General features: G+C 35.7%; 1 protein-coding gene and 3 non-coding genes across 5 annotated transcripts; 3 read left to right on the top strand and 1 right to left on the bottom strand.

The window, feature by feature from the left end:
- Window positions 1-317: 317 nt before the first annotated feature.
- LOC106068344 (metal cation symporter ZIP14-like) lies at window positions 318-24968 on the top strand. Of its 2 annotated transcripts, none has more exons than XM_056045006.1 (7): window positions 318-869; window positions 19055-19232; window positions 20739-20908; window positions 21464-21592; window positions 21888-22191; window positions 22765-22955; window positions 24122-24968. In XM_056045006.1, the coding sequence occupies exons 1-7, from the start codon at window positions 579-581 to the stop codon at window positions 24269-24271; spliced, it is 1413 nt and encodes a 470-aa protein (XP_055900981.1). In that variant the 5' UTR covers window positions 318-578; the 3' UTR covers window positions 24272-24968. The 2 variants fall into 2 exon arrangements, with proteins under 2 accessions (XP_055900981.1, XP_055900982.1); XM_056045007.1 differs by lacking the exon at window positions 318-869 and adding an exon at window positions 10861-11334.
- On the top strand, window positions 3117-3190 carry Trnan-guu (transfer RNA asparagine (anticodon GUU)). Its single transcript has one exon. It is a non-coding gene; the product is annotated as a tRNA-Asn (tRNA).
- Window positions 8291-8364, bottom strand: Trnan-guu (transfer RNA asparagine (anticodon GUU)). The gene has a single exon. It is a non-coding gene; the product is annotated as a tRNA-Asn (tRNA).
- On the top strand, window positions 9103-9176 carry Trnan-guu (transfer RNA asparagine (anticodon GUU)). The gene has a single exon. It is a non-coding gene; the product is annotated as a tRNA-Asn (tRNA).

Below are 24968 nucleotides of genomic sequence, written 5' to 3'. Positions count from 1 at the left end.
CTAAGGATTTTTTATATTTTGTTTTACGAAATGTGATAACTGTAATGAGACCTTGAATAATAGATTGACCCTATACAAAACAAGATCTGTCAACCTTCTCTGATAGAATTTCATTCTGATATTCTTTCTGAAAATATTGAAACTTGCCTTTTTTTTCTGCCTGGGTGGCCACTTCAGGGGCCGATTTTGAGTTTGTGTTTCCACACAAACTGTCTTGTTTATATTAGTCTGCTGATAAATTTTTATCAAATAAACGAAATAATCCAAAACTAATAAAAAAAAATGTGTTTAAATTTACAGCTTTATCTAAAGACACAAAAAAAAAGGAAAGAGTGATTCGCTCTACCTCTGACTGGATATTTGTCGAAGTCCAAGGCCTGATCTCAGAATGTTAACCAATTTATTGAACGTCTGACGTCATGGGAAAAAATAATAAGAGGAAAGAGGATTATCATCCAACAGAGGATAACTCAGTAAAGCGAGACACAGAGTAGGTAATAAAAAAAAATGAATATAAATTAATGCCCTTGTCTTGTGACACCACATCACATACCTACATAAAGCAAGCAACATAATCGATGCACAACAAAATGGCTCCTTTGTTTCCCATGTTAGTGATGCTCTTTATTATGTGCACGTGCAAGAGTCACGTGGTCCAGGCATTCAATATGAACCACTCCAGGTTCGTGGTCAGCTCGGCGGAGTCCCTGTTGAGGGAGTACTCCAAGGCCAGCACAGCCAGGCCAGAGATGACCCAGCAACAGTTCGCACAGTTATTGAAGGTGTCCACATCACACAAGATGGACTTTATCCAGAACGTTTTGGGGGTGTGCTTAAGAAAGGACCGCAACTGTACCTGGAAAGCTCAGGTAAGTTTGTAAGTTGACATATCTTTTTCTCAAAAGTACCCGATGTCACCTTCACCTATCCTTTAGTCTGTTGGACCATTGGGGCACAACACAAAGATAAATCACATTCCTCGTTCCATATGCTAGGACAAATTTGTGCAAGTGCTCCCTCTTCCCTAGTGCTATTAGAGCATGGAATGGGTTGCCTGAGCTACCCAGGAAAACCAGTGACTTGGCAGAATTTAAGTCATTGGTTAATATGCATGACAGAATGCATGACGCGTAGGACGTAACCATCTTCTTTTTGGAAGTAACGTCTGTATTGTATAAGATAAGATAAGACACGATCTATCAACCGCCTTTCCCAATTCCTCTCTGTCTTTTGTCTTGGCTAAAGCCTCTTGCAAAGACAGGCCCTTCCATTCTCTTATGTTGTCTTTCTCAGTCTGCCTCTTCTTCTTTTTCCTGGTGCTGTTATCTGAAGGAAAGTCCTTATCAGCCCTGAAGACCTTGCAATATGGCCATAGAGTTTTAGTTTGCTTTTTTTTAACAGTAGTTAGTAGGTCATCGTGAGGTCCAACCGTCGTGACAATTCTGTCTCTAATCTCTTCGTTTGTGATGCGGTCGTTGATGCTCAGGATCTTTCTGGTTTAGATCAGATTTAAGAAGATGGAACTGTTTTTGTGTCTGTGTATTAACTGTGGTTAGACCAGGCAATTGCTGTCAGTAGCATGAGGATATGAAATTTTAACAATCATAAACTAATTCTATGTCTTTAGTTTGCAACAATTTCGTGGCTCTCGTTATAGATCCGCAAAGACTTTCATGATAAGAAGATGTATTTAAAAACTTCTCCACTGGTTTTGGAATCAAAACATCTTTTGACTTTGGCTTCATAGCTGAGTATTTCCAATGTCAAATATGACAAGATTACAAAGAGAGTTTGTGTTGTCATAAACAAACTCAGAGGCGGCCACCGTCGGAGTCGGATCCCTGACGGATTCGCCTATTGAACTACTTCCTAGCTATTTTAATGACCTACTGATGTGTGATTAGTTAATCAATTAGTTGTAATTAATTAATTTCGTTTTATATGGAAAACGTGAGATAAGCCTAGGAATTATGAGAGATATGGCGGGTATTGAACGATGCTCTCCGCCATAACCGCGAATCGGACATACAGGATAGTTGACGCGACAATGTCCAAGACCTGAAGAATAACGTATAAAATAGTGACCATGGTTGATAGATCTAAAATAACTGATGCCATTTCACTTAATGGGGTTATCGAAAAATATTTCTTATGTTTAACTTGTTCTTAAATCTTTGATTCAGTTCTAGTTTAATCTATGTTTAGGCTTGGCTACTTAAAGTAATAGCAGTGTCCACCAGTATTTTCAAGGTTCATTAACATTTCTTTCTGGGTTTAATTATAAGATCTTCTATGTCACAGCTCTTCCTTTAGTGGCCATGTCAGAAGTACTTCAGATATTTCATTCCACAGTTAAGTACTTGTAACAAAGATAAGATAAATGACTAGATCTTAGGTCTATGGCGTTTGTTATTTTGGCAGGAATAGCGACACTAAATCTTAAGTCACTATGTCAAATGATCTGAGTCAATAACCAGGTCCGCCTTAGGCATAGGCAAAATAGGTAGGGCCTCAGATTGGTGGGGGCCTCGCACAGTGTTCTTTAAAAATTGTTGTGATCAAATAGCGAAATTTATGTACAATGTTATTACTGGAGTACACTCGGTTTTAAATTTATTGCGTAATTTTTTTTCGGCTATATATTTATTATTTTTCTATTTCATTTAGGGGCTACCAAATCCACTTCGTCAAGGGCCTCCAATGATATAAGGCCGGCCCTGCAATAACATTTACAGTAAATGTGCTGTTCTATGATATACTTGCTTAGACTTAGATCCTCCTGCAAGTTGTTCGATCTTTGTAACTTAGCGGCCCAAATCCATTTTTTGCTGAGCCACTCTTAGTCTATTCGTATACATTTTCTTAAAGCTCGGAGGGCGTAAATAAACCTTTGATGTTTCGAGTGTGTCAGTTAGAGTTACCGACTTTGGCATGGTCAGACCGGCACCTTCAATAGGGGTCACGGAGGTCACGGTCAGACGCTCGCGTTCCTTCCAGGATGGACTTAATCTTGACCTACTTATGCTACGTGTGTTGAGACTAAAACTGTAACGCTATCCAGTGTAGGCCTAAAACAGATAAAAGCTGGTCATTGTAAACGACATGTTCCTGCATGTGTCTCTGTGGCGCAATCGGTTAGCGCGTACGGCTGTTAACCGAAAGGTTGGTGGTTCAAGCCCACCCAGGGACGGATCTTTTTTTTTAAATTTAGATTTCTGCTCGAGATAAAAATATTTGTTTATAGCGTGAGAAGAACGTGATATACTGTATGTGTTCTTGACCATCGGACACAGGTACATCGAGACGTATTATTACATCGAGCAACTGTGTAAAATGTGTCTTGTTTTAGAGTTGAGTGGAAGACTTGGAAGTCTAGTCTGGTCAAGACCAACTCCCCTCCCTCCCTGTTGTTCTCAGGGTCAAAACAAATGGAAAAATTCCATCCCTATACTCTATGGCTATCAAAACAAATGGAAAATTTCCATCCCTATACGCGAAGGCTAGTATTCAAGGACTTTCGAGGCCGAAGTCCCCACCATTTTCTTCTATGAGCTACAGTGACAGTATCCGTCACACAAAACGGCCCTTTCCTTTTTTTTCTTATCTAATCTGTTATAACATTCGATACAATTATGTCATTGAAAAAATAATTTTTATAATCAAAATACATATTAAAGACAAGTAAAATTAGCTTGAATTTTTATTTTTTTTTACGTAATGTCTCGCAAATTTTACGACAGGTTGGGCTACCCGCCAGTGTAAGTCCTTGCCTCTCCCTCTGTGCTGTATCTCTCTCTCGAGGGCAAGCTCGCTGTATCCAGGCATAGCTCGAACAACATCGTGCAATCATCAAGTCTCTGTCGCTGCATTCTGGACCTCTTGCGCAGGTGTCTGTTATCTGCGATAACACAAGGTGATCATACGATCACGACACGCAGGTGCCACGCAGGTCAAGTGGTAAGCTGCGCAGGAAAAACAAGCAGCGACAAGTGAAGACACGATTATTGTCTCACCTCTGCTTTGTGGGAGAGGGGGGGGGGGGTTGTGGTGAATCTTAAATGGTACACAAAAAAGTGTGTGTGTGTGTGTGTGTGTGTGGACGTGACCTTTGAACTCTTTTGTTGGTTTTGATTTTGGAAGTGGGGACCTAGGCAGAAAAAGAGAACTATAGAAAATAACTAAAAAAAAAAAACAACAACAAAATTCCATAGAAAAACAAAAAAATAAAAGCAGCAAAGTTTCTATGGAGTGTAATGAAATAGTTTGAATCAGTCATGTTCTTATACGTATCATGTACCTAGAAATAATAAATCTGTGCGATTAGAAATATGTTTACCAATTGTTTTTGTTTAGTTTTTAGCTTTCTCAATTCGCTATGGTTCTATCACGTGTCTGGACCAGTTGTGAAAGGGGGAGGGAAATGTATTTATGGTCGTTTTTTAAATGCATAAAAAAATGTTCACTCAGGGCCCAATAGTCCTCAAAGGGACTAATTCAACTTATACTTATTAAGTACGATTTCTTTCCCTTGTTCAAGATAAAAAATAATTAATTACCAATAGTTAATTAACTAATGGGTTAACTTTTAAAACTGATTCTTGTGTTGTCATGTTAAAGAAATAATTGTGCCGAATTTGAGTTTGACCCGAGATTGGGTTTCGAAGAAATATTATGTACAGACAGACAGAGTGAATTGATATAAGCTTTGTAATAAACAAATATAAACCTTTACATTAACTTATAACTGTAGTAATAAAGAGCCGTGCTCTATCAAATCTAAGCTGTTCCCCAATGTAAGACGCAATCTTTATCGGAGTGTTGAAAATCTGAAAATTTTTAGACGGGAATATAAGTTGCAGCCTAGTTACATTTTTCTCTTAAGCCTATTGTGGCTAGGTCAACCAGCAGCCTTGTCTTCCATTTCCAAATGTCGTGTATGTATTAGAACAAAAATCATAGATAAAATAAAACCTTACCTTACCAGTAATTGAACTTGAGACCATTGGTTTATACGACTTGTCTCTATTACAGCTTCAATTTACCTCTCTGTCTCTTTCTTTTTTATCTTTTTGTCTCTTTTTCCTAGCTCTCTCTCCTCTCTTCTCTCTCTCCCTTTCTTATCACTCTCTTTCTTCCCTCTCTTTTCTTTGCTCTTACTCTTTTTGCTCCCTGTCTCTTTCTTCTTTCTCTCTCTCTATCTTATCTCTCTCCTTTCTCTTCTCTTTCTTTCTTGTTTCTCTCTCTTCTCTCTCTACTCTTTCTTTCTTCTCTCTCTCCCTCCTTTCTCTTCTCTTTCTTTCTTCTCTCTCTCTTCTTTATATCCTCTTTTTCTTCTTTCTCTCCTTTCTCTTCTCTTTCTTTCTTCTTTCTTCTCTCTCTTCTCTTTCTTTCTTCTCTCTCTCCCTCCTTTCTCTTCTCTTTCTTTCTTCTCTCCTTTATCTACTCTTTCTTTCTTCTCTCTCTCCCTCCTTTCTCTTTCTTTCTTCTCTCTCTCCTTTATCTACTCTTTCTTTCTTCTCTCTCTCCCTCCTTTCTCTTTCTTTCTTCTCTCTCTCCTTTCTCTACTCTTTCTTTCTTCTCTCTCTCCTTTCTCTTCTCTTTCTTTCTTTCTTCTCTCTCTCTCTCTTCTGTTTCTCTTATGTTTCGCTTACAGCTGAATCTCTATTAACATAATCACGAATGAAAAGAAGACAGAACTCAAATTATCAAAACTTTTAAAGCTTTCTGCATTGGTTTTCTTTTATATATATATATATATATATAATTATAATTTATGTATTTAATTTAGGGGCTTTAAAGAGCAGTTCTTTTAGGGAAACACTGCTTTAAAGCATATACTAGGTAAAACAAATATTAGAATATGCATACTCTATGTGGGAACCCTCAACTCAAGAAAACTAGAACATACGCGAAATGCAGCCGTGAGATTTATAACAAAGGAATATTCTAATTTGAGTTGAGTAACGCCATTAGAAGAATCACACATTAAGAGACCATTCAGGACAAAAGACGAAAAGTTGTAATACATACAACAATGAACCATAGCATACAATCACAAAAACAAAAACAATCACAAAAACACAACTTAGTGAGATACTCAGAAAGACACAAAGGCACATTTCTTGTTCCCCAAGCTAGGACAAATTCGTACAAGGCTCCTTCTTCCCTAGTGTCGGTAGAGTATGGAACCTGTTTCCTGAATCAACCAGGAAACCAATGACTGTAAGTCTCTAGTTGACATGCACGTCTAGATTAACAGTTATCTTCTCTTTAGAATGAACGTCAGTAATCTATAAAACAAGAAAATAAAAAAAAAAATATAAAAAAAAAAACAAAGCTTATGTTAAGCATAGTTGTTTCAATTAGTTTGGATCAGTCGTAATTAAATTTGTAATAGATTTAGACTAACAATAAAAAAGCATTTAAGAAAAAAACACCAAAAGGGGGGGGGGACGACCTGAACTCGAACTTATGTCTCAAGCCTTCTCAGGCTAACACGGTAAACACTCTGCTAGTGGAGGGCCTACAATCATAGGAGACTGTAGAGTTAAGTAATGTTTCTATAGTCTCCTCCTATTTTTCATGCTGTGTACACTAAGCCTCAGACGACGACCTATCAAGGGGACTAAATCAGCTTATACCACCACTTCAGTCAAGTACACATTTTTACCTTGTTTGAGATATCAAACAAAATAATGAACTACCAATAATTAGTCAACATTTTTTATTGATTCTTTTGCTGTCAGGTAAAAGTTACTAAAGGAAGTAATTGTGGAAATTTTCAGCTTGATCTGAGGGTGTGGGAGAACTAGCGAGTACAAACTTTTTACCAGACAGACAGACAGACAGACATATTGAGTTGTTTTAAGCTTTGTAATAAAAAGATAAAAGAATGTATCAGTTCAAACGAATGGACGTGTGTTGTCAACTGTTAAGTTTTTAAAAAAATCCCTAAACACACTTATGATTGAGAAGATTAGATTATCGCACATATTTTCAAGTGTTTTGTGTCTACAATCTACTCAATGACATTGGAGACATACACTCTAATAATAGTTTTAAAAAATAAGCGTCTAATATGTTTATTTTTATTTCTTTTCTTATCTGTAGTTTCAAACAACAGGTGAAAGTTTTTAAGAAACATAACGACTTGCATTATAACCATTATTTTATTCCAAACCTGAAAATCGAAATTCAGGTTCACATTTTTGATGAGCCAAGACATTTGTTTCTTTTGTATGTTCCACGTGACTTTAAAAAAAAAACCTCTATTAAACTCATAACTTCATGGAACTTGGCTGAGTGGAACCTCGGTGGACACGGATTTCAAAATACGTCTTTAACGATTTCCCAATAAATTTTATAGTTGATGAATATTGTTTTGAAAAAATTACTAGCTCATAGGCCAAAACGGATTTGTTGTGACTTTAATAATTTTTTGAAAGTATAAAAATAAATAAATTTCATTTTTTTTCAACTTTGTCTAGATCTAGATCTATATCGGTTTTGAAAGGAATATCGTGTTCAGGAATTTCCAAATGTAAGGCATTAAACTGATTCAAGAGTTTAATAAATTAAATGAGTAAATTATATAAACTAAAGAATTACGCACCGTAATTTTTTGTCCAATGTAATCTACATCTGTGCACAATAATCGCGCTATAAGAAACAAAGAATATTGAATCAACTTTCACGTTTTGTTCTATATAAGTTTCACTTGTCGTTAATCTTCACACTCGGACACAAGTCTTATATAATGGAGGTCTTGTATTTTTAAAAGTACATTTATTTCTTGCTTAAAATAAATGTCAATGTTCCTTCAAAAAGGAAGATTTTACAGCCTCCCATGCAGGACAGCAGAGGTTGGAAAAGGGCAGGGTTCAAACTCGGGACTTTCATGACCACAGTCCGAAGCTAACACCACATGATCACTTTGAATAAGGTCAAAGTTCGTTTTGTTTTTTTGGTTGTTTTTGAAGTTATTTTTAGATTAAGATATTTTTAACTTCCCCTGTAAATCACTATTACATTGTGTAAATCTATAACAAATAGTTTTATAGTGTATCTGCTGTAAAAACGTTATCTATTCAAACACTTTGATGTATAAAAAAATATATATAAGAAAATAAACTTAAGCAAATCTTGGCGAAATGCGAGCCATAATATAGAAATATTTTCTTTAATATTTCGGTATCATAGGATTACATCCCAAAACCCTTTTCTTTGGCTATCAAAATATTTGTACATTGTATTTTCTGTATAAACGAATAGACAAGAAAAATAAAATTAACGTCCCTGGGTGGGCTTGAACCACCAACCTTTCGGTTAACAGCCGAACGCGCTAACCGATTGCGCCACAGAGACACATGGCAAAGATGGAAAATAAAAGTTTATGTCTTGAAATCGTTGTGGTGTTATTTGTTTTATTTTTTTCTCTCTTGGTCCCATAATGTAAACATTTTTAGAACACATGAAGCTTCGTATAAACTGTCATCTACTGAGAATCTACTCTATAGTGACTAGTGAAATATTTTAATACGTCTGACAGATATAATGCTATCAAAATTATGGACTTTTGGCACTCCCAAAAAAAAAAAAAAACTACTAGTAGCTTTGTGTTTCCTGTCTGTCCGTCTGTCTCGTTTAGTTCTCAAAAACTAAAAGCGCTTCTAAATGTTAGGTTTCACAATATTTTATTGCAGTCCACATTAAAACATTTTGTTTTAATAAAATGATTTATGGAAACTTTTTTTTCTTTATTCTTTTACACCATTATAAAAGTATACATATATACACAGAGAAAGAGAAAGAGAGAGCTTATTTCAATTTTAAAGAAATAATCAAGTTTGTGAAGTGTGATTTTGTTTTTTGAGGGGGGGGGGGGGAGCAGATCGCTAGTGTGTGATGGTGTCGTTGGTGTGTCGATGGTGTTATTTACCGACCGATGATAGAGCTCTTACTTCCGTATGGTCAGACCCTCGCATACTTCCCAGAATGAGCTATGTCTTGACCTACTTAATCTAAGTCTGTTGAGACAAAGACAACGCGCTTTAAAACCTGCTAGCCAAGAATAGATGGTACATATATTTTGAATTCGCATCTGTCTCTGTGGCGCAATCGGTTAGCGCGTTCGGCTGTTAACCGAAAGGTTGGTGGTTCAAGCCCACCCAGGGACGGTCCTTTTTTTTTTTATTCTCTTGAGAAATTTTTACAGCGCAGAAGAAAGATATTGAAACACAAAAATAATAATTGCTGCTTTGTTAAAGATTGTTAATGAGCAAATAGTAGGTCAAAGTTTATTTTTATTTTACCTTTACCTTTTACCATTACCTAATCATTAGTCTTATGGACCGTTAGGGCACCGTCTTTCTCCATTCCTTTCTTTTTTTTTTTTTTACCAAGCTTATATCAACTCACTCTGTCTATCTGTCTGGTTTTTTTAAAAGTTTGAACACGTTGTTTGTCTCACGCACAATCATTACTTGTAGCAAACAAAACAAACAATTTAAAAACAGAAAAACTAATTAGCCGATTAATTATTGGTGATTAATTTTTTTGTCTGGTATCGAACAAGGAAAATAAATTGTGCTTGACTGATGCGTCGTTATAAGTTGAATCAGTCCTCTTTATACTTTGTCCGTAAAATTTTGAACCTGACAATAGATAACTATAAAACCTTCTATTTTATAAGCACTTCGCTAGAACAGTGGTTAGTGCATTGGCTTGAGGAGGCTTGAGCCCTCTAGTTCGAATTTAAGTCGTACAAAGACAGCAGCAGGGTGTGAACCCTGGACCATCGAGACAACCGCACGTACCGCACGACGAGGCAGCCATCAGGAATATTTTAAATCTATTCGGAGATAGAGCAAACGAAAAATTATGACTCCAACCAAAACATGTCAAAAATTTTTTTAATAAGAATATTAACCGAATCTTTAAAAACGTTTACAATACTTGTTTAAAAAGACAATACCTCCTTTATACAACTTATAGAGCGGTGGTTTTTCTCTTAATAATAAATGTTAGATTAAAAAACAATGGATTTTTTTCTTACCCCGCCCCAACCCAGGAGTAAGAATCCTGGTGAAACGAATGAATAGATCTAGTACACTTTACATTGATAAGCCTGTAGATCTGAGAGTAGTCTACCATTAAAAGTCGATGATAATTGATAAACTCTTGAATCAATACAGCCTTACTTTCGGAAATTTCCTAAAGCGGTAGTCCTTTCAAAACCGATGCTGGATCTAGACCTACAATCCTAAATTTAGCCAAATTTAATTTTTTATATTTTTTTTTAAATTGAAAAATGATAACGGTTAAACTAGAGTGTTCCCCTTGTGGCCAACGAGCTAGTAATTCTTTTGTCAGCGATATACATCAACTATTAAATTTCTACAAAGAATCATTAGAGCCTTTTTTTTTCTGATAAACTGTCCAGCTTCTGGATCCAGCTTCCATGAAGGAATGACTTAAATAGAAGTTTTGTAAAAAAAATCGAAACGAAGACCAGATTATTGTTTGGTTTGAAAACATCTTATAGATTACTGAAAAAAAAAACAATAACTGATACATTGTACTCTAAGCATAATTTCATCTAGACTAATTAAGAGCGCTCAACTAGCGTCTCGTTTTTTGCTTTCATGCTGTTTTTTTTTTTGTTTTTTTTTTGTTTTAGTTTCACGTTGTCGTCTAGACCTAAAAACAAAGCACGCTTAGTCGTAATAATACGAATGTTTTCTTTCATGTTGTTGTCTTAATGACTACAGATAAATATCTCCAGTGTCCTGTCTCGTCTGTGTATCAACATGCCAGGGCGATCACGAGACCTACTTATCCCAGTATCAGTCAAGAAGTCGCTTATCTCACTTGTGTATCTTTGCGTATCTCACTTTTGGTCGCTCCTGGGGCAAGTTGACAATGCGAGATATTACTCGAAAGCAATCGCGTGTTTTTTTTGTGTGTTTTCTTCTGCGTGTTTCTAATTAGCCTCGGATTAGCTGCCCGCCGCTTTTCTTTCTAACTCAGCACAGACGTCTCGATTCAATTAAAATGGGAGCTTGGATTATTTTTGTTGTACCGTATGCCATCTCTTATATAGCAGCCTCGTCTGGGCACTCCTACGACGTACTGAACCAGGAATTCGTCACCGAGTGGACCGAGACTTTGTTACAGAACTTTGCGTCCAATCACTCGCAGTCTGGCTTATGGGGGATAACCCCCGCAGAGTTCAGCACAGCTTTAGAAACGGTTACATCGCACTCCCCGCACTTCATTCAAAATTTACTTGGAACTTGTGATTCCTCACTAGCCAATTGCTCCTGGAAAGATGAGGTAACTAGATCTATGTACACATTATGTATAAAGACTTATTAACTTGGTTATATTTCTCTGGAAGAATTGTATATTTTCATTTTTTTTCTATTTGAAATGATATTTCCGAGTCCTTATTTAGCATGGATTTTTTTTTCGGGATCTTTAGGGCGCCTCTGAGTCCATCTATCTCTAATGGGTACTTGGGGAAAAGTAAAGACGGTTGGGCGTTGGATTGGTCACATGACACCCTCGTTAACCTTTTCATCATCTGCCCCCTAGATCACAACGTCTGAAAGGGGAACTTAATAACAATAATAATCATTTTATTTATAAAGCGCTGTTGACAAATGTAAGCTCAAGGCGCTGTGATAACATTACAAACACAAACACGAGAGCTAAAATGACAAACTAATCTACACAGTTTTTAAACCAGGTAGGTCTTATTATGCGTCTTATTTTTTGTTGTTATACAGTTTGAAGCTCGGAGTTCAAGCGGAAGCTTGCAATACACTGAACATAGTGTATTTATTATTACTATACAAAACCGTATGTAGGCTACTAAAGGCGCTAGGCAATTTGAAATATTGGCGCTTCAGAAATCCATATATAGCACATCAGTGCCAAATACGCTTTTTTTTTTTTAACTTAGATTTAATTGACTGATATGTTAGTAACAAGTTTATAGATGTTAACAAATTCATCTTTAACTTTTGCTTGAAATCATTTATTTTTCACAACAAGCGCACTCTGACTATCTCTGGTGACCCCTAACCTGTTGAGGACCCCTAACCTGGTGAGGACCCCTAACCTGGTGAGACCCCTAACCTGTTGAGGACCCCTAACCTGGTGAGGATCCCTAACCTGGTAAGGGCCCCTAACCTGGTGAGGACCCCATAACCTGGTGAGGGCCCCTAACCTAGTGAGGACCCCTAACCTGGTGAGGACCCCTAACCTGTTGAGGACCCCTAACCTAGTGAGGACCCCTAACCTGGTGAGGACCCCTAACCTGGTGAGGACCCCTAACCTGGTGAGGACCCCTAACCTGGTGAGGACCCCTAACCTGGTGAGGACCCCTAACCTGTTGAGGACCCCTAACCTGTTGAGGACCCCTAACCTAGTGAGGACCCCTAACCTGGTGAGGACCCCTAACCTGGTGAGGACCCCTAACCTGGTGAGGACCCCTAACCTGGTGAGGACCCCTAACCTGTTGAGGACCCCTAACCTGGTGAGGACCCCCTAACCTAGATCGTGTGTATCGTCGACCTAAATACTGCTCTGTCGTCCTCGTGTTTGTTGTATCAGCATGTATAAAATACTAATACCAAAGGTATTACTAAGGCTTGTCATCGAGTCAGAAGATAAATGAGGAATGTAGTATTCCCGTGGCTTAGCAGCCCCAGCTGCAGCCTACATACTTTGCTTTACCCAGTGCAGACAAGTTTCTGCCGGTGGCCGATTTAGATTTTCCTTTTGCCGTCTGCTCCCAAATGTGAATCACATGCTTATGTTGGTTAAGGCGTTTCCGGGATGGGCCTTATGCCTCTTTTCTTTGCCTCTTTTTTGGGCTTTATATGCCTCTTTTATGGGCCATCTTGCCTCTTTTGTGGGCTTTTTTTTTTTTTTTTTTTTTTAATTTATTTTTTTTAATGTTTTTATTTGTAAGTTACCATAACTCACAAGTATTAAATCATAAACAATTGAAAAGTGATTAACCTGAAAATATAATAACAGTAATAGAAATATTATTTAATATCAAAGACATACTACCTAACCAATGAACCCCCTAAAGACAGAAAAATGATACAAGTATACTCTACTCCAGAACAATCAACACAATATCAGATATCCCTGACCCCCAACACCCTATTTCTGAAAAACTACATGAGCATTATGCAGGTATATGAAAATCAAACTAGATAATTCTCTACCCCAAAGTCCATTATTTTTCTAAATGTTAATTCCAAGTGATTAGGATCAAACACCTTATTATTATGCAGACATCCCTGTTGTTAGGGCACTGCTCGCCATAGTATTAACATCGCTTTTTTTTTAGCTTAAGCTATAAATCCAATTATTGGTTACAAACTTCGCGAATAATATCGCATTTATTTTATAATGATAATTTTGTAGATTTAGACATGGATTTCATTTTGTGATTGAGCTTGTGGCCGTGTGTACAGGTTTCTGATGTAATGCTAATTAATAAATAAGTCTAATTTGGTTGTATCACGACCAATCGTTAGAGCAGGGCTCAACACTGGCCTCTAATGTAACAACCTGTGGTCAGTGGAGACTAGCCTATTGTCATAAGTCCACTTATCAAGGGGAACAACTGTTTAATGTTCTGGAAACATGAAAATTGATTACCCATTCTGAACAAATAAGAATAAATACTGATCACAATTTTATTAAAATAATATGATTAAAAGTTCAGAAGCAAAAAAATCTTTCAAGCTATTGGAATTCAGAAAATAAGGATTGTTTTTGTCTATTCTTCTATTTCTGTGTGGGTGGGGATTGCCGCAGAGTGGGGGATTGTAAAAAAGGGGCCGCCGAGCGTAAAAGGCTGAGAACCGCTGATCTAGGTAATCAAGCTATTTAAATGTACATACGATGATTAAAATCCACAGACATGAATTATTTCGATCTTGTATTTTTGAAACATTATCTCAATGGAAACTAACAGGAAATGGCTTTGTTTCATATATTATCGTGAATGTATAGATCTGTGAAAGAAAATCTGAGAAATTATTTTGCATTATTTCTAAACTTTGAAAACTAAAGATCATTACTTTTCTAAGACAGAAAAGATTGATTGGGGTGACTTCCCTTAGAGCTTGAAAAAAGGTTACGTACATACAAATCTATCTATCTATATTATAAAGTAGAATGTGAGGGGTATGTATGTATGTATGTTACTTATAGACATCAAAACCGCTTGACCAATCTTGATAAAACTAGGCAGGAATGTTCCTTGGGTACCAACTTAGACCTTAGTGAATGTATTGTAGCCCTAAAACAAATGTAAGACCCTCAAAAAAAATAAAGTTGTCCGACTCTATTACAGCTATAGTATTTTATGGATCTAGGCCATGTCTACAATGTTGACATGAGAAAAGATAGAAAGGATTTAGACCTAGATCTAATTTTAAGAAATACACTTTGCGCAGATAGTTTTTTACTTTGACACATGAAAAGACAAAAGAAGATCCATTGATTTCATTATATAATAAAATTAACCTTCAATTTTGTGTTTCAAAAGCATTTTTTACATTAATTAGTTCCTTATATCTGTGATTACAGATTTCCTGACGAACATTCTTTCATTAGACAATTCAGTAATGAATCGCGTACTAAATATTAATTCGTTTAATTGTTTACTTTATAATCCCATCCCTAGATCTAAAACTCTAATTCAACTCTAAGATGATAAAACTTCTCTTCGCACAGATAGTTTTATACTTTAACACATAAACATATTAATTAAAGTCCATTCATTTCATATTTTGATCAAATAAACATTCAAATTTGGTTTTTAAAGCTACATTCATTTACGAAAGCTGCGAAGCCGAGTTAAAGGCCTAGATCTATATTCATTCATGAATCGCGTACTAAAAATTATTTCGTTTTATTGTTACTTTATAATCCCATCCCTAGATCTAAAACTCTAATTCAACACTAAGATGATAAAACTTCTCTTCGCACAGATAGTCTTATACTTTAACACATAAACATATTAATTAAAGTCCATTCATTTCATATTTTGATCAAATAAACATTCAAATTTGGTTTTCTAAAGCTACATTCGTTTACGAAAGCTGCGAAGCCGAGTTAAAGGCCTAGATCTATATTCATTCATGAATCGCGTACTAAAAATTATTTCGTTTAATTGTTCACTTTATAATCCCATTCATTTAACAAAGCTATCGCTCTTTTCGTTTTTAATAGATATGAATATATCGGCTTCGGGTAAACCCATTTTCGCCAAACTAATTTTATTTTCGTAGCGAAAGAGAAATAACGTGAAATGATCATTAGTTAAGTTTAATATACATCTAAATCCAATCCACTAGATTATTCAAAAGCAAATGTTTTAATTAATTAAAGTCCATTCATTTCATATTTTGATCAAATAAACATTCAAATTTGGTTTTCTAAAGCTACATTCGTTTACGAAAGCTGCGAAGCCGAGTTAAAGGCCTAGATCTATATTCATTCATGAATCGCGTACTAAAAATTATTTCGTTTAATTGTTCACTTTATAATCCCATTCATTTAACAAAGCTATCGCTCTTTTCGTTTTTAATAGATATGAATATATCGGCTTCGGGTAAACCCATTTTCGCCAAACTAATTTTATTTTCGTAGCGAAAGAGAAATAACGTGAAATGATCATTAGTTAAGTTTAATATACATCTAAATCCAATCCACTAGATTATTCAAAAGCAAATGTTTTAATTTAAAAAAAAATGGATTTTCCCCTATTAGCTATTTTGATCTGATAGCTTCATTCACACTATTTTTACATTGACACATTCGCTTTACTTATTACATTATTATTTCGTTTAATTGTTTACAAACACTCTCAGTGACTATATCGACAGTAATGCGCAAATAAAGACCCGCGGGTCGCGGGTAACATATGTCTAGTGTATATATATATATAGGTCAGTGAATCGATCAATGGCGGATAAGAATTTGTTTCCGGTTTCCAGTCTTGATATAATATATTTAAGTCTATGGTTCACTTACTTTGTTTCATAGCTAATATTAGGACAATGACAAAAAACTGTACATATTTTGTTGCATTCTGTTTAGAGGGTAATCCGAAAACCCATAATGGTTTATTTGGCTGGGACACTATAACAACAACAAAAAAAAGGACATACCAGTTTGTACTAGAATCAACTTTATGTTGATATGATCTTGCTGTCAATATCACGAAACTGCTTCGTGCGGCCAGGCTGATAATATAATCTTGTTGTTTATATCACGACACAGTTATGTGTAGATATCTTGTAGCCTATGTCATGACACAGTTTCGTGTGGTCATTGCCTGGGGGGCTAGAGTTCCGCCTAGTGATAGAGACATCGGACACTTGAGATAACCAGTATGTTTTGAGTTTGGCTTATTGATAACAATATCTGCTTGGTAGTCTCTTTCGCCTGATATTTTCTACTTACACCTCCTAGAGTGCACAGGGCATTAGTACAGGGGGAAAAAAGGAGGGGGGTGGAGCTGAGAGGGTGAATAAAAGTGTTATTTTTACCTTATTATTACTTTTGTTGTTTTTGAAACTCTTATAAAAGCTAGATGCTTATGATTTTTAAACTACATTAAATTATAAATTACATACGTTAGTTCAAAGGAGAAGATAATTACGCCTTACGCATTTCATGGGTTAATTTAGTCATGCTTGTTAATCAGTGCCTTAAACTCTGCTTAGTCGTTGGTTTTCTTGGCTGAATCACCCAATCCATTTCATGCTGTAATCGCAATAGAGAAGAAGGAGCACTTGTAGAAATCTAGCCTAGCGTATGGGATAAGAAACTTGCCTTTATCTTCGTGTTATTCTGAGTAATTTAAGACACAGTTTAAATCAAATCACTCAGCCTGTCTGGTTTGTACACTTATTTCTTCCACACCTAATCTCGGATAAGTTGAAATTTCGCACAATATTTTCTTTTATTAGAATCAATTGAAAAAAAAAATAATTATTTAACTATTGGTAATTAATTATTTTGTTTGTTATCTTGAATAAGGGAAATAAATCGTACTTGACAGATGTGGTCGTATATGTTGAATTAGTCCCCCTTTTTATGCATAAAAAAAAAGCGATAATGTAAACATTCACAAAGATACCCCCTTTTTCCCTCCCCCCTTCTTCCCCCCCCCCTTTTTCACAACTGTTCCAGACAAGTGATAGGATCATAGCGTATTGAGAAAGCTAAAAGCCAAAACAAAAACAATTGGTGAAAATATTTCTAATCGCATAGATTTATTATGTCTAAGCAATACCGTTGGACTCTATGTAAGCTTTGTTTTTTTTCTTTTAAAGTATTTGTTATGTTTTTCTTGTTAGGTTTTGTTTTGTTTTTATTTCTAAATTCTGGTTCAATGTTTTATGTATTATTGCTACTTTACCTTTTATTCTTCTGCCATGAAGTGTCTCTAAGTTTAGAGATTTTATTAATGGTGTTTCTTTAATCAGATGTGAATATTCGTTTGACGTAAATCTCTATTTTCATGTTCTAGATTCTTTATATTTTCTTAAGCTGAGTGGCCCAAAACTACGACGTATAATTTAATATTGGCAAAAACAAGTTTATCCTCGAGTGTTTGTTTGATTTGTACACATTATTATTCTGATAAACCCTAATGCTTAATTGTTTGAATAATTTCGTCAATAGAGTGTTTTAGTTACTTAAAGTAGCCTCCAGCCAAAATTCTATTATTAATTCTTCTTCTTCAATTAATAATAGAAATAATAAAGTATTAAGATGTACAGATTGTTAAAACAACATTTTCTTTCTAAGGCATAAATACTCCGTTATAACAATCATTAATTGCTCATCTTTCCTTGTGCCAAAAGTGCGCGTTGTGGTCAATCATTTTTAAATCGAACGTATTTTTACCAAACTTAAAACAACTCACTCCGTCTGTCTGTCTGTCTGTTTGTTTGTCTTCTTGTCAAAATCTTTTACACTTGATTTCTTCCACTTTAATTCTCGGATCAAGTTGAAACTTTGCTCAATTATTTATTGTCGATGACGACACATGAATCAATCCAAACATTAATCGATTAGTCAATCAATTAGTTGTAATGAATTAATTTTGTTTTCATGGGAAATGTATTAAGCTAAGGGGAGATAAACCTTACTATAATGGTAGCAGTAATTTAACGGTGGTCTCCTCCATAGCTTTTCCCTAGCAGCAAGCAGGGCTGGTGATAATCACAAACAGTTCAGTCAGCTTAAGTGACATTTTAAAAATGACATTTAACTTGTTTCTCTTATTGAAACACAATGTTACTAAACATTTGAAAAACATTTAAGTATTCTTACGTAAGAAATGACGCTTCAATGTAGTTTGAAATATTTTCATTTATTTCATATGCAATAATTATACAATTTTTCAGGATACTAATTTTCATAATAATATAATGAGATTGTCTTGTCATTAGCTTTGTTACCTTATGTGTATATATTTAATTGGATATTCAATTCTTGGGGCGCTGTGTCTGAGACGTTAAGCGCTTGGCTTCTGAACATTGGGCCCTGAGCTCAAATCTCGGTGAAGACTGGGATATTCAATTTCGGGAATTTTAGGAGAGTCCCTGAGTCAACCCAACTCTAAAGGATACCTGACTTTAGTTGTGGAAAAGTAAAGGCGGTTGTTCGTTGTGCTGGTCACATGACACACTGCTCGTTAATTGTTGTTTAAAGAAACAGATGACCGTAACATCATCTGCCCTCTAGATCGCAAGATCTGAAAGGGGAAATGATTTAATTCATATATTTTTTTATGTCATTTTTCGACGCTAAATTGTTTTGTCGAATAAGTGCCTCTAGTAAAAGAGGTAGATTCATCTTGGACCCCCTTCCCCCTACGTTTGCTACGCCCCTGCATTGGAAACACACATAGACACTCCATAACAGTATGCTTAAAAACGTAATGTTTTATTTTTTTATAGAATGTCAATTAACATTCAAATTGTAATTCCTCTTTCTTGACCAGTGTCCAGGTATTCCAGAAATATTTTACAACTTGGCCATCGATGGCGTTCTGGACGTGGAGGGGTTCATCGGAGCACTCCCCGTGGCCTTGAACACGCTAAACTCCAAAAGCTGCGCCCGAGGATTTGAAGATGCTACGCTTCATCTCAAGCATAAAACCAAGCCATCGTCTGCAGAAGGTGAGGCAAAGCCACAGTCAATGTTATAGATATCTATTTAGGAAACAAAATATATCAAAGAATTGAATTTTATTTAAAATAGATAATTTAAATCAATTATACCAAAGCCCCCCAAAAAAGACAGGCGTAGAAGACTGACTGGAAAATTAAATCAACCCCTGTGGACAACGGCTTTGTATGCATCAAATGTTGGTAAATATGTAGGTCGCAACTGGGTGTGCGAGGAGCCATGTGAAACACTGCATTCATCTTTTATCTTGAGAATCAATGTCATTGCAATTATTATTATTGTAGATGTGGGTGGAAACAGCATTGAGGCAATTTGATTTGTGTAGAAGGAAATAAAAATAATAATAAATACATTTAGCATAGCATTGAAAAGGGAAAAAATGCAAATTGAAAGAGATTTGATTCATTGGCAAAAGACAGAGGGGAATGTAGAAAGACGCTCGACGGATCATAGGTTGTACCTCGACAGTTTATCAGACTAAGGTGCAGGTAAAGGTGAAGTATATAAAAATGAGATTAGTGAGCATTTCATTTTTACTTTGCTGTCTTTGGGACCTAAATTTTTATACTGCTAATTCTGCAACAAACTGTTGGAATATTTGTATACTAGTTTTCACTGCGTCAAGAAATTAATGTCAAAATAAGTACTACAACTAAACTTAACATTCAACCAAGGAAAATTCATGAAATTCACTTTCTAGTAACTTTCTACTAGTCCACGCGACGCTCTACAAATTCTTTCTCTTTTTGCTCTATCAGCCTAACCCTACTCTGTTTTAAAAACAATCGCGATGGTAACAGTGTGAATCATAACATAGCACATAAAGTCTTCTATAAATCTGGAGCAAACAAATTTTTTCTTGTTGAATAGCCAGTCGTGATGGCTTGTAAACATTTCGTCACGTGATTTTCTTGAAAGTTCGACAGGGCAAATACAATCGTCTGATTACCCAAAATATTGGAATACAAAAATGCAAACAATAATAAAATAAAATAGTTACAACATACACAAATAATACAAGTTATCCGTTTGGTCTGTCCTACAAATGAGCATTCGGCCGAAAACGGTTTTGACAAACATTGGCTGAATCTTCCATCAAACTCTTTGTGGCAGAAATGTTGGAAGACTTAACTCTTTCTCTTAGTAATTATTTTCCACGTTCCCAAGGAATTCTTCATTTGGCTCATTACTATTTCACTTCCTTGTCATGTTTAAACTTCAATAGCTTTGTTGTTTGTTATCAGAAAATGTTTTATTTGGTATGGAATTAAAGGGGAATGCATGCTCTTTTTATGTAACGCAAAGTTAAGTTTATAAAGTTAAACATTAATTTAATTTAATTAGTAAAGTCAACGATGGTATCGTCGATTTGGGAGAGAGAGAGAGTGTGTTAATTATAGATTTAAGAACAAATATTTCTAGAATATTTATGCTTATGTTAGGGTTTTTTAATTTTCTTTGTCTATAGCTTATGTTAATGTCGTTTTAATTTCCAGCCTGGGGATACAGTATCGGTTTTTCATCTTTGATCATTGTCATATCAAACATCGGGATATGTCTGGGGCCCATCATGGAGAGAAAGTTTTTCAAACGTTTGTTACAGTTTTTAGTGGCCATGGGAGCAGGATCTCTTGCTTCTACTGGGTTATTAGTTCTCATACCAGAGGTAAGAAGGTATACATCAAAAACATATGAAAATTTAAAATGTATAATATATGTATACCTATATTAAAATAAAAAAGTATAAATATATTTCTTATCTTTTAAATTACAGACGTTCCTTCAAAACAGAAGATAATTACGTCCTACGCGTATCCATGTGTTAATCTAGTTGCCCAAATTATTTAAAGAGTTATAATCTATTAATTCGTTGGTTTTCCTGGCTGATTCAGGCAACCCGTTCCATGCTTTAAGGAACCACTTGTATGATTTTGTCCTAGCTTATGGAATAAGAAATGTGCCGTATTTTAATAGTGTTGTCGTGGTTTTTTGTTTGTTTTTGTTTTTTTTGTAAAGTTTTTACATGAATGATATTGATTAACTGTAGATAGATTCATTTCTCAAATTTAGATGTATTCTTTGACAGATTTATTTAATTCGTACTGGTTCATGGAATTAAAATCTTAATTTAAAAGGAAGGACATGGTCCAGTAATTACATGTTTTCTTTCTCTCCTATCGCTCTAATCAAAATTGTATTTCTTCATCCTTTCCTTTCCCAGGCGTTTGACATCATGTCAGTCGAAGAGATGGGGAATGACTACATCTGGAAAGCTTCTGTGGCTATAATATCAATCTACGTATTTTTTAGTTTAGAGAGAATCCTCAAGACATGTCTATATAACAGAACAGTGAGTACATAATTACATTCGTACATATTACAAGGGTACAAATAGTGTACATACCTATCTACTTCTTCTATTCATAATTTTGGAAGTTATTAAGCTCTGCGAATTGTATGTACGACATATGTTTACATTGTATGTACAGGCTGTGTGTGAAAACTGTTTTAGCAGAATGTGTTAACTTAAAATGTAAGCATAGTGTGTACATTTGTGTGTACATTATATTTGTATTGTGTCTACATTATATGAATAGCGTGTGACTACATTGTATGATTCGATTCACAAATGTGTGTTTTCTCAGAAAGACATCAATGATATATCCAATTCCTTGGTAGTTGAAAATAGCGGAGTTGATATCCCATTGACGACCAACAACGAAAACACCAAGGCTCTAATGGAGAAGAAAGAGATGGGCCATGGTCATTCACATGGATTTGATGAAAACCATAATGACCGAATCACCCTGGCCTGGATGGTGATGTCTGGTGATGTCATACACAACTTTGTCGATGGGTTGTCCATTGGGGCAGCGTTCACTGAGGACATCACTCTGGGAATCAATATATCATTAGCTATCATTTGTGAGGAGCTACCACATGAATTAGGTAGGTTTTAGAATGGTAGATTGATAGATAGATAGATAGACAGACAGACAGATAGATAGATAGATAGATAGATAGATAGATAGATAGATAGATAGATAGATAGATAGATAGATAGATAGATAGACAGACAGACAGACAGACAGATAGATAGATAGATAGATAGATAGATAGATAGATAGATAGATAGATAGATAGATAGATAGATAGATAGACAAACAGACAGATAGACAGACAGACAGATAGATAGATAGATAGATAGACAGAGATAGATAGATAGATAAATAGATAGATAGATAGATAGATAGATAGATAGATAGATAGATAGATAGATAGATAGATAGACAAACAAACAGAGACAGACAGATAGACAAACAGAAAGATAGACAAACAGAGAGATAGACAAAAAGACAGATAGACAAACAGACAGACAGACAGACAGATAGATAAATAGATAGATAGATAGATAGATAGATAGATAGATAGATAGATAGATAGATAGATAGATAGATTTGATACATTTTATAGATAGATAAGTAGATAGAAAGATAAACCATGATTATTACTTAATTCCAGCGGACATCGCCATTCTCCTTCATTCTGGCCTGTCCATCAAGAAGTCACTGCTGGTCAACTTCCTGTCTGCGTGTGTCTGCTACGTCGGTCTAATTATCGGAGTTATTCTTGGCTCTAACATTGCTGCAGCCAGCAAGTGGATCTTTGCTATAGCTGGAGGCTTGTTTCTCTACGTGCCTCTGGTCGATATGGTAAGCAGAAGTCTAAGCAGCTGATAGTTTTTGGAGAATTTTGTTGTTTCCCTAAGAGGACAATTGGGTTGAACATTCTGTGTTAACAGACTCCAACAGACTCGCTCTGGTCGATATGGTAAGCAGAAGTCTAAGCAGCTGATATTTTTGGAGAATTTTGTTGTTTCCCTTAGAGGACAATGGGTTATACATTCTGTGTTAACTGACTCCAACAGACTCGCTCTGGTCGATATGGTAAGCAGAAGTCTAAGCAGCTGATATTTTTGGAGAATTTTGTTGTTTCCCTTAGAGGACAAAGGGGTTATACATTCTGTGTTAACTGACTCCAACAGTAAACAAACGAGATAGGTATACATAAATCATAAATCCTTGGAGGATTCCAACAAAGGTGTCTGGCAACATAGGCGGATGGGGGCGGATAGGAAGGGCCGAACTTTCAATGATTGCGCAGTGTAGGGCCGAACATTCAATGATTGCGCAGTGTAGGGTCGAATATTCAATGATTGCGCAGTGTAGGGTCGAACATTGAATGATTGCGCAGTGTAGAACGGAACATTGTCATATTGGCGCATACTTTGCACTATTCCGTCCAAACTATGACTCCAGGTCAAAAGGGGAAATTTTTGGAAGATCATTTGGTCTGTATAGAGACTACGAGGCAGTACAGGCCACGTTCTTGCAAGAGCACCAAGTAGTCATTTCAGTTATGAAACATGTCTTAGTTCAACTCTGGTACTAATCCAACAGAAAGTGGCTTTAAAAAAAGTTGATTATGCTTATTATCATGTTTTCAAAGCTCCTCGAACCAACGTTATGTTTGTTAACAACGCTAATTATAAATTGCTGTTATATTAAAAAGTACCTCTTCCATACTTTGCGATCAGAGCAGATGATGTAAAGGTCATCTGCTTCTGTTGCCCACTGTTAACAAGGTGTGTCATGTGGCCAGCACAACAACCAAACCCCCATTACTTTCCCCTACTAATGTCAGGTATCTATTAGAGGTGGACCAGTCTTCAACAGTATTCAAACCCAGGAACCCCTGTTCGGAAACCAAGCTCTTTACCACTCAGCCACCGCGCCTCCTAATAATCAATTTAATCTTCACAACTCTTGAAGTATTATTTTTGTTTATTTCATACGCTTTTTGTTTGTTTTCTTTTCAGCTGCCAGACATGAGAAACCATCTTGATTCTCTTTTAATCTACGGTGGTCGTGAAGCTAGGATAGTCGCATTTCTACACACAGGGGGTCTTCTTATAGGAGCTGCTATCATCATCTTCATTGTCAATATAAGTTCATTAATTGTTATATAAATTATGTCGTAAATGATTGCGCATGAAAGAGGAAGTCTATAGACAGTTGTTCATCTTTGAAAGTGTTGGTTTTCTTTTCAGTAAGTAGGTTAGCTATCAAGGCTATTTATTTCAACACTTGTAGTAGACTACTTGTACTGGTCATCCTCTATACTGGTCATCCTCTATACTGGTCGTCCTCTATACTGGTCATCCTCTATACTGGTCGTCCTCTATACTGGTCATCCTCTATACTGGTCGTCCTCTATACTGTCATCCTCTATACTGGTCGTCCTCTATACTGGTTGTTCACTATACAGGTCGCCTACTTTATTGCATACTTTATTATTAATATTTCGATACAATGCACAGTAATCTTTGAGGGAACAAAAATAGAAATTTGACCGACAGAGAATGGCTCAAATGTGCCAGTAAAAAGTTTTGTTTCAGAATGAATCGCTTTCAGAAGTGACGCTAGGAATATGCGAGGTAAAAGATCCTTAATGTCGCAAGCTCTATCTCTATACAATTAGGCTTCTTCAACACAAGAACATGACCTGAGACGACCACACAAACGCTGATTGCTTTGCATACTGAAACTCATTTTGTTAAGGATTATACTATATTTTTGTCAATAACCTAGAATTCTCTAAATTTAAAAATTCCTTAATGTAAAGGTGTGAATTAATAAAAAAAATTCAAAGAACCTAGTAAATAA

Source organism: Biomphalaria glabrata, chromosome 10 (assembly GCF_947242115.1).
Source record: "Biomphalaria glabrata chromosome 10, xgBioGlab47.1, whole genome shotgun sequence".
Taxonomy (NCBI): Eukaryota; Metazoa; Mollusca; class Gastropoda; family Planorbidae; genus Biomphalaria; species Biomphalaria glabrata.
Note: the sequence above shows the minus strand (reverse complement) of the source record. Positions and strands in the feature narration are given on the sequence as shown.

What these genes read in the sequence shown, in the direction of transcription:
- LOC106068344 (XM_056045006.1), top strand. Translation starts at nt 579, where the DNA reads ATGCACAACAAAATGGCTCCTTTGTTTCCCATGTTAGTGATGCTCTTT. An exon ending in CATGTCTATATAACAGAACA is followed by an intron (nt 21,593 to 21,887) that starts GTGAGTACATAA and finishes GTGTTTTCTCAG; the next exon opens with AAAGACATCAATGATATATC. An exon ending in ACGTGCCTCTGGTCGATATG is followed by an intron (nt 22,956 to 24,121) that starts GTAAGCAGAAGT and finishes TTTTCTTTTCAG; the next exon opens with CTGCCAGACATGAGAAACCA.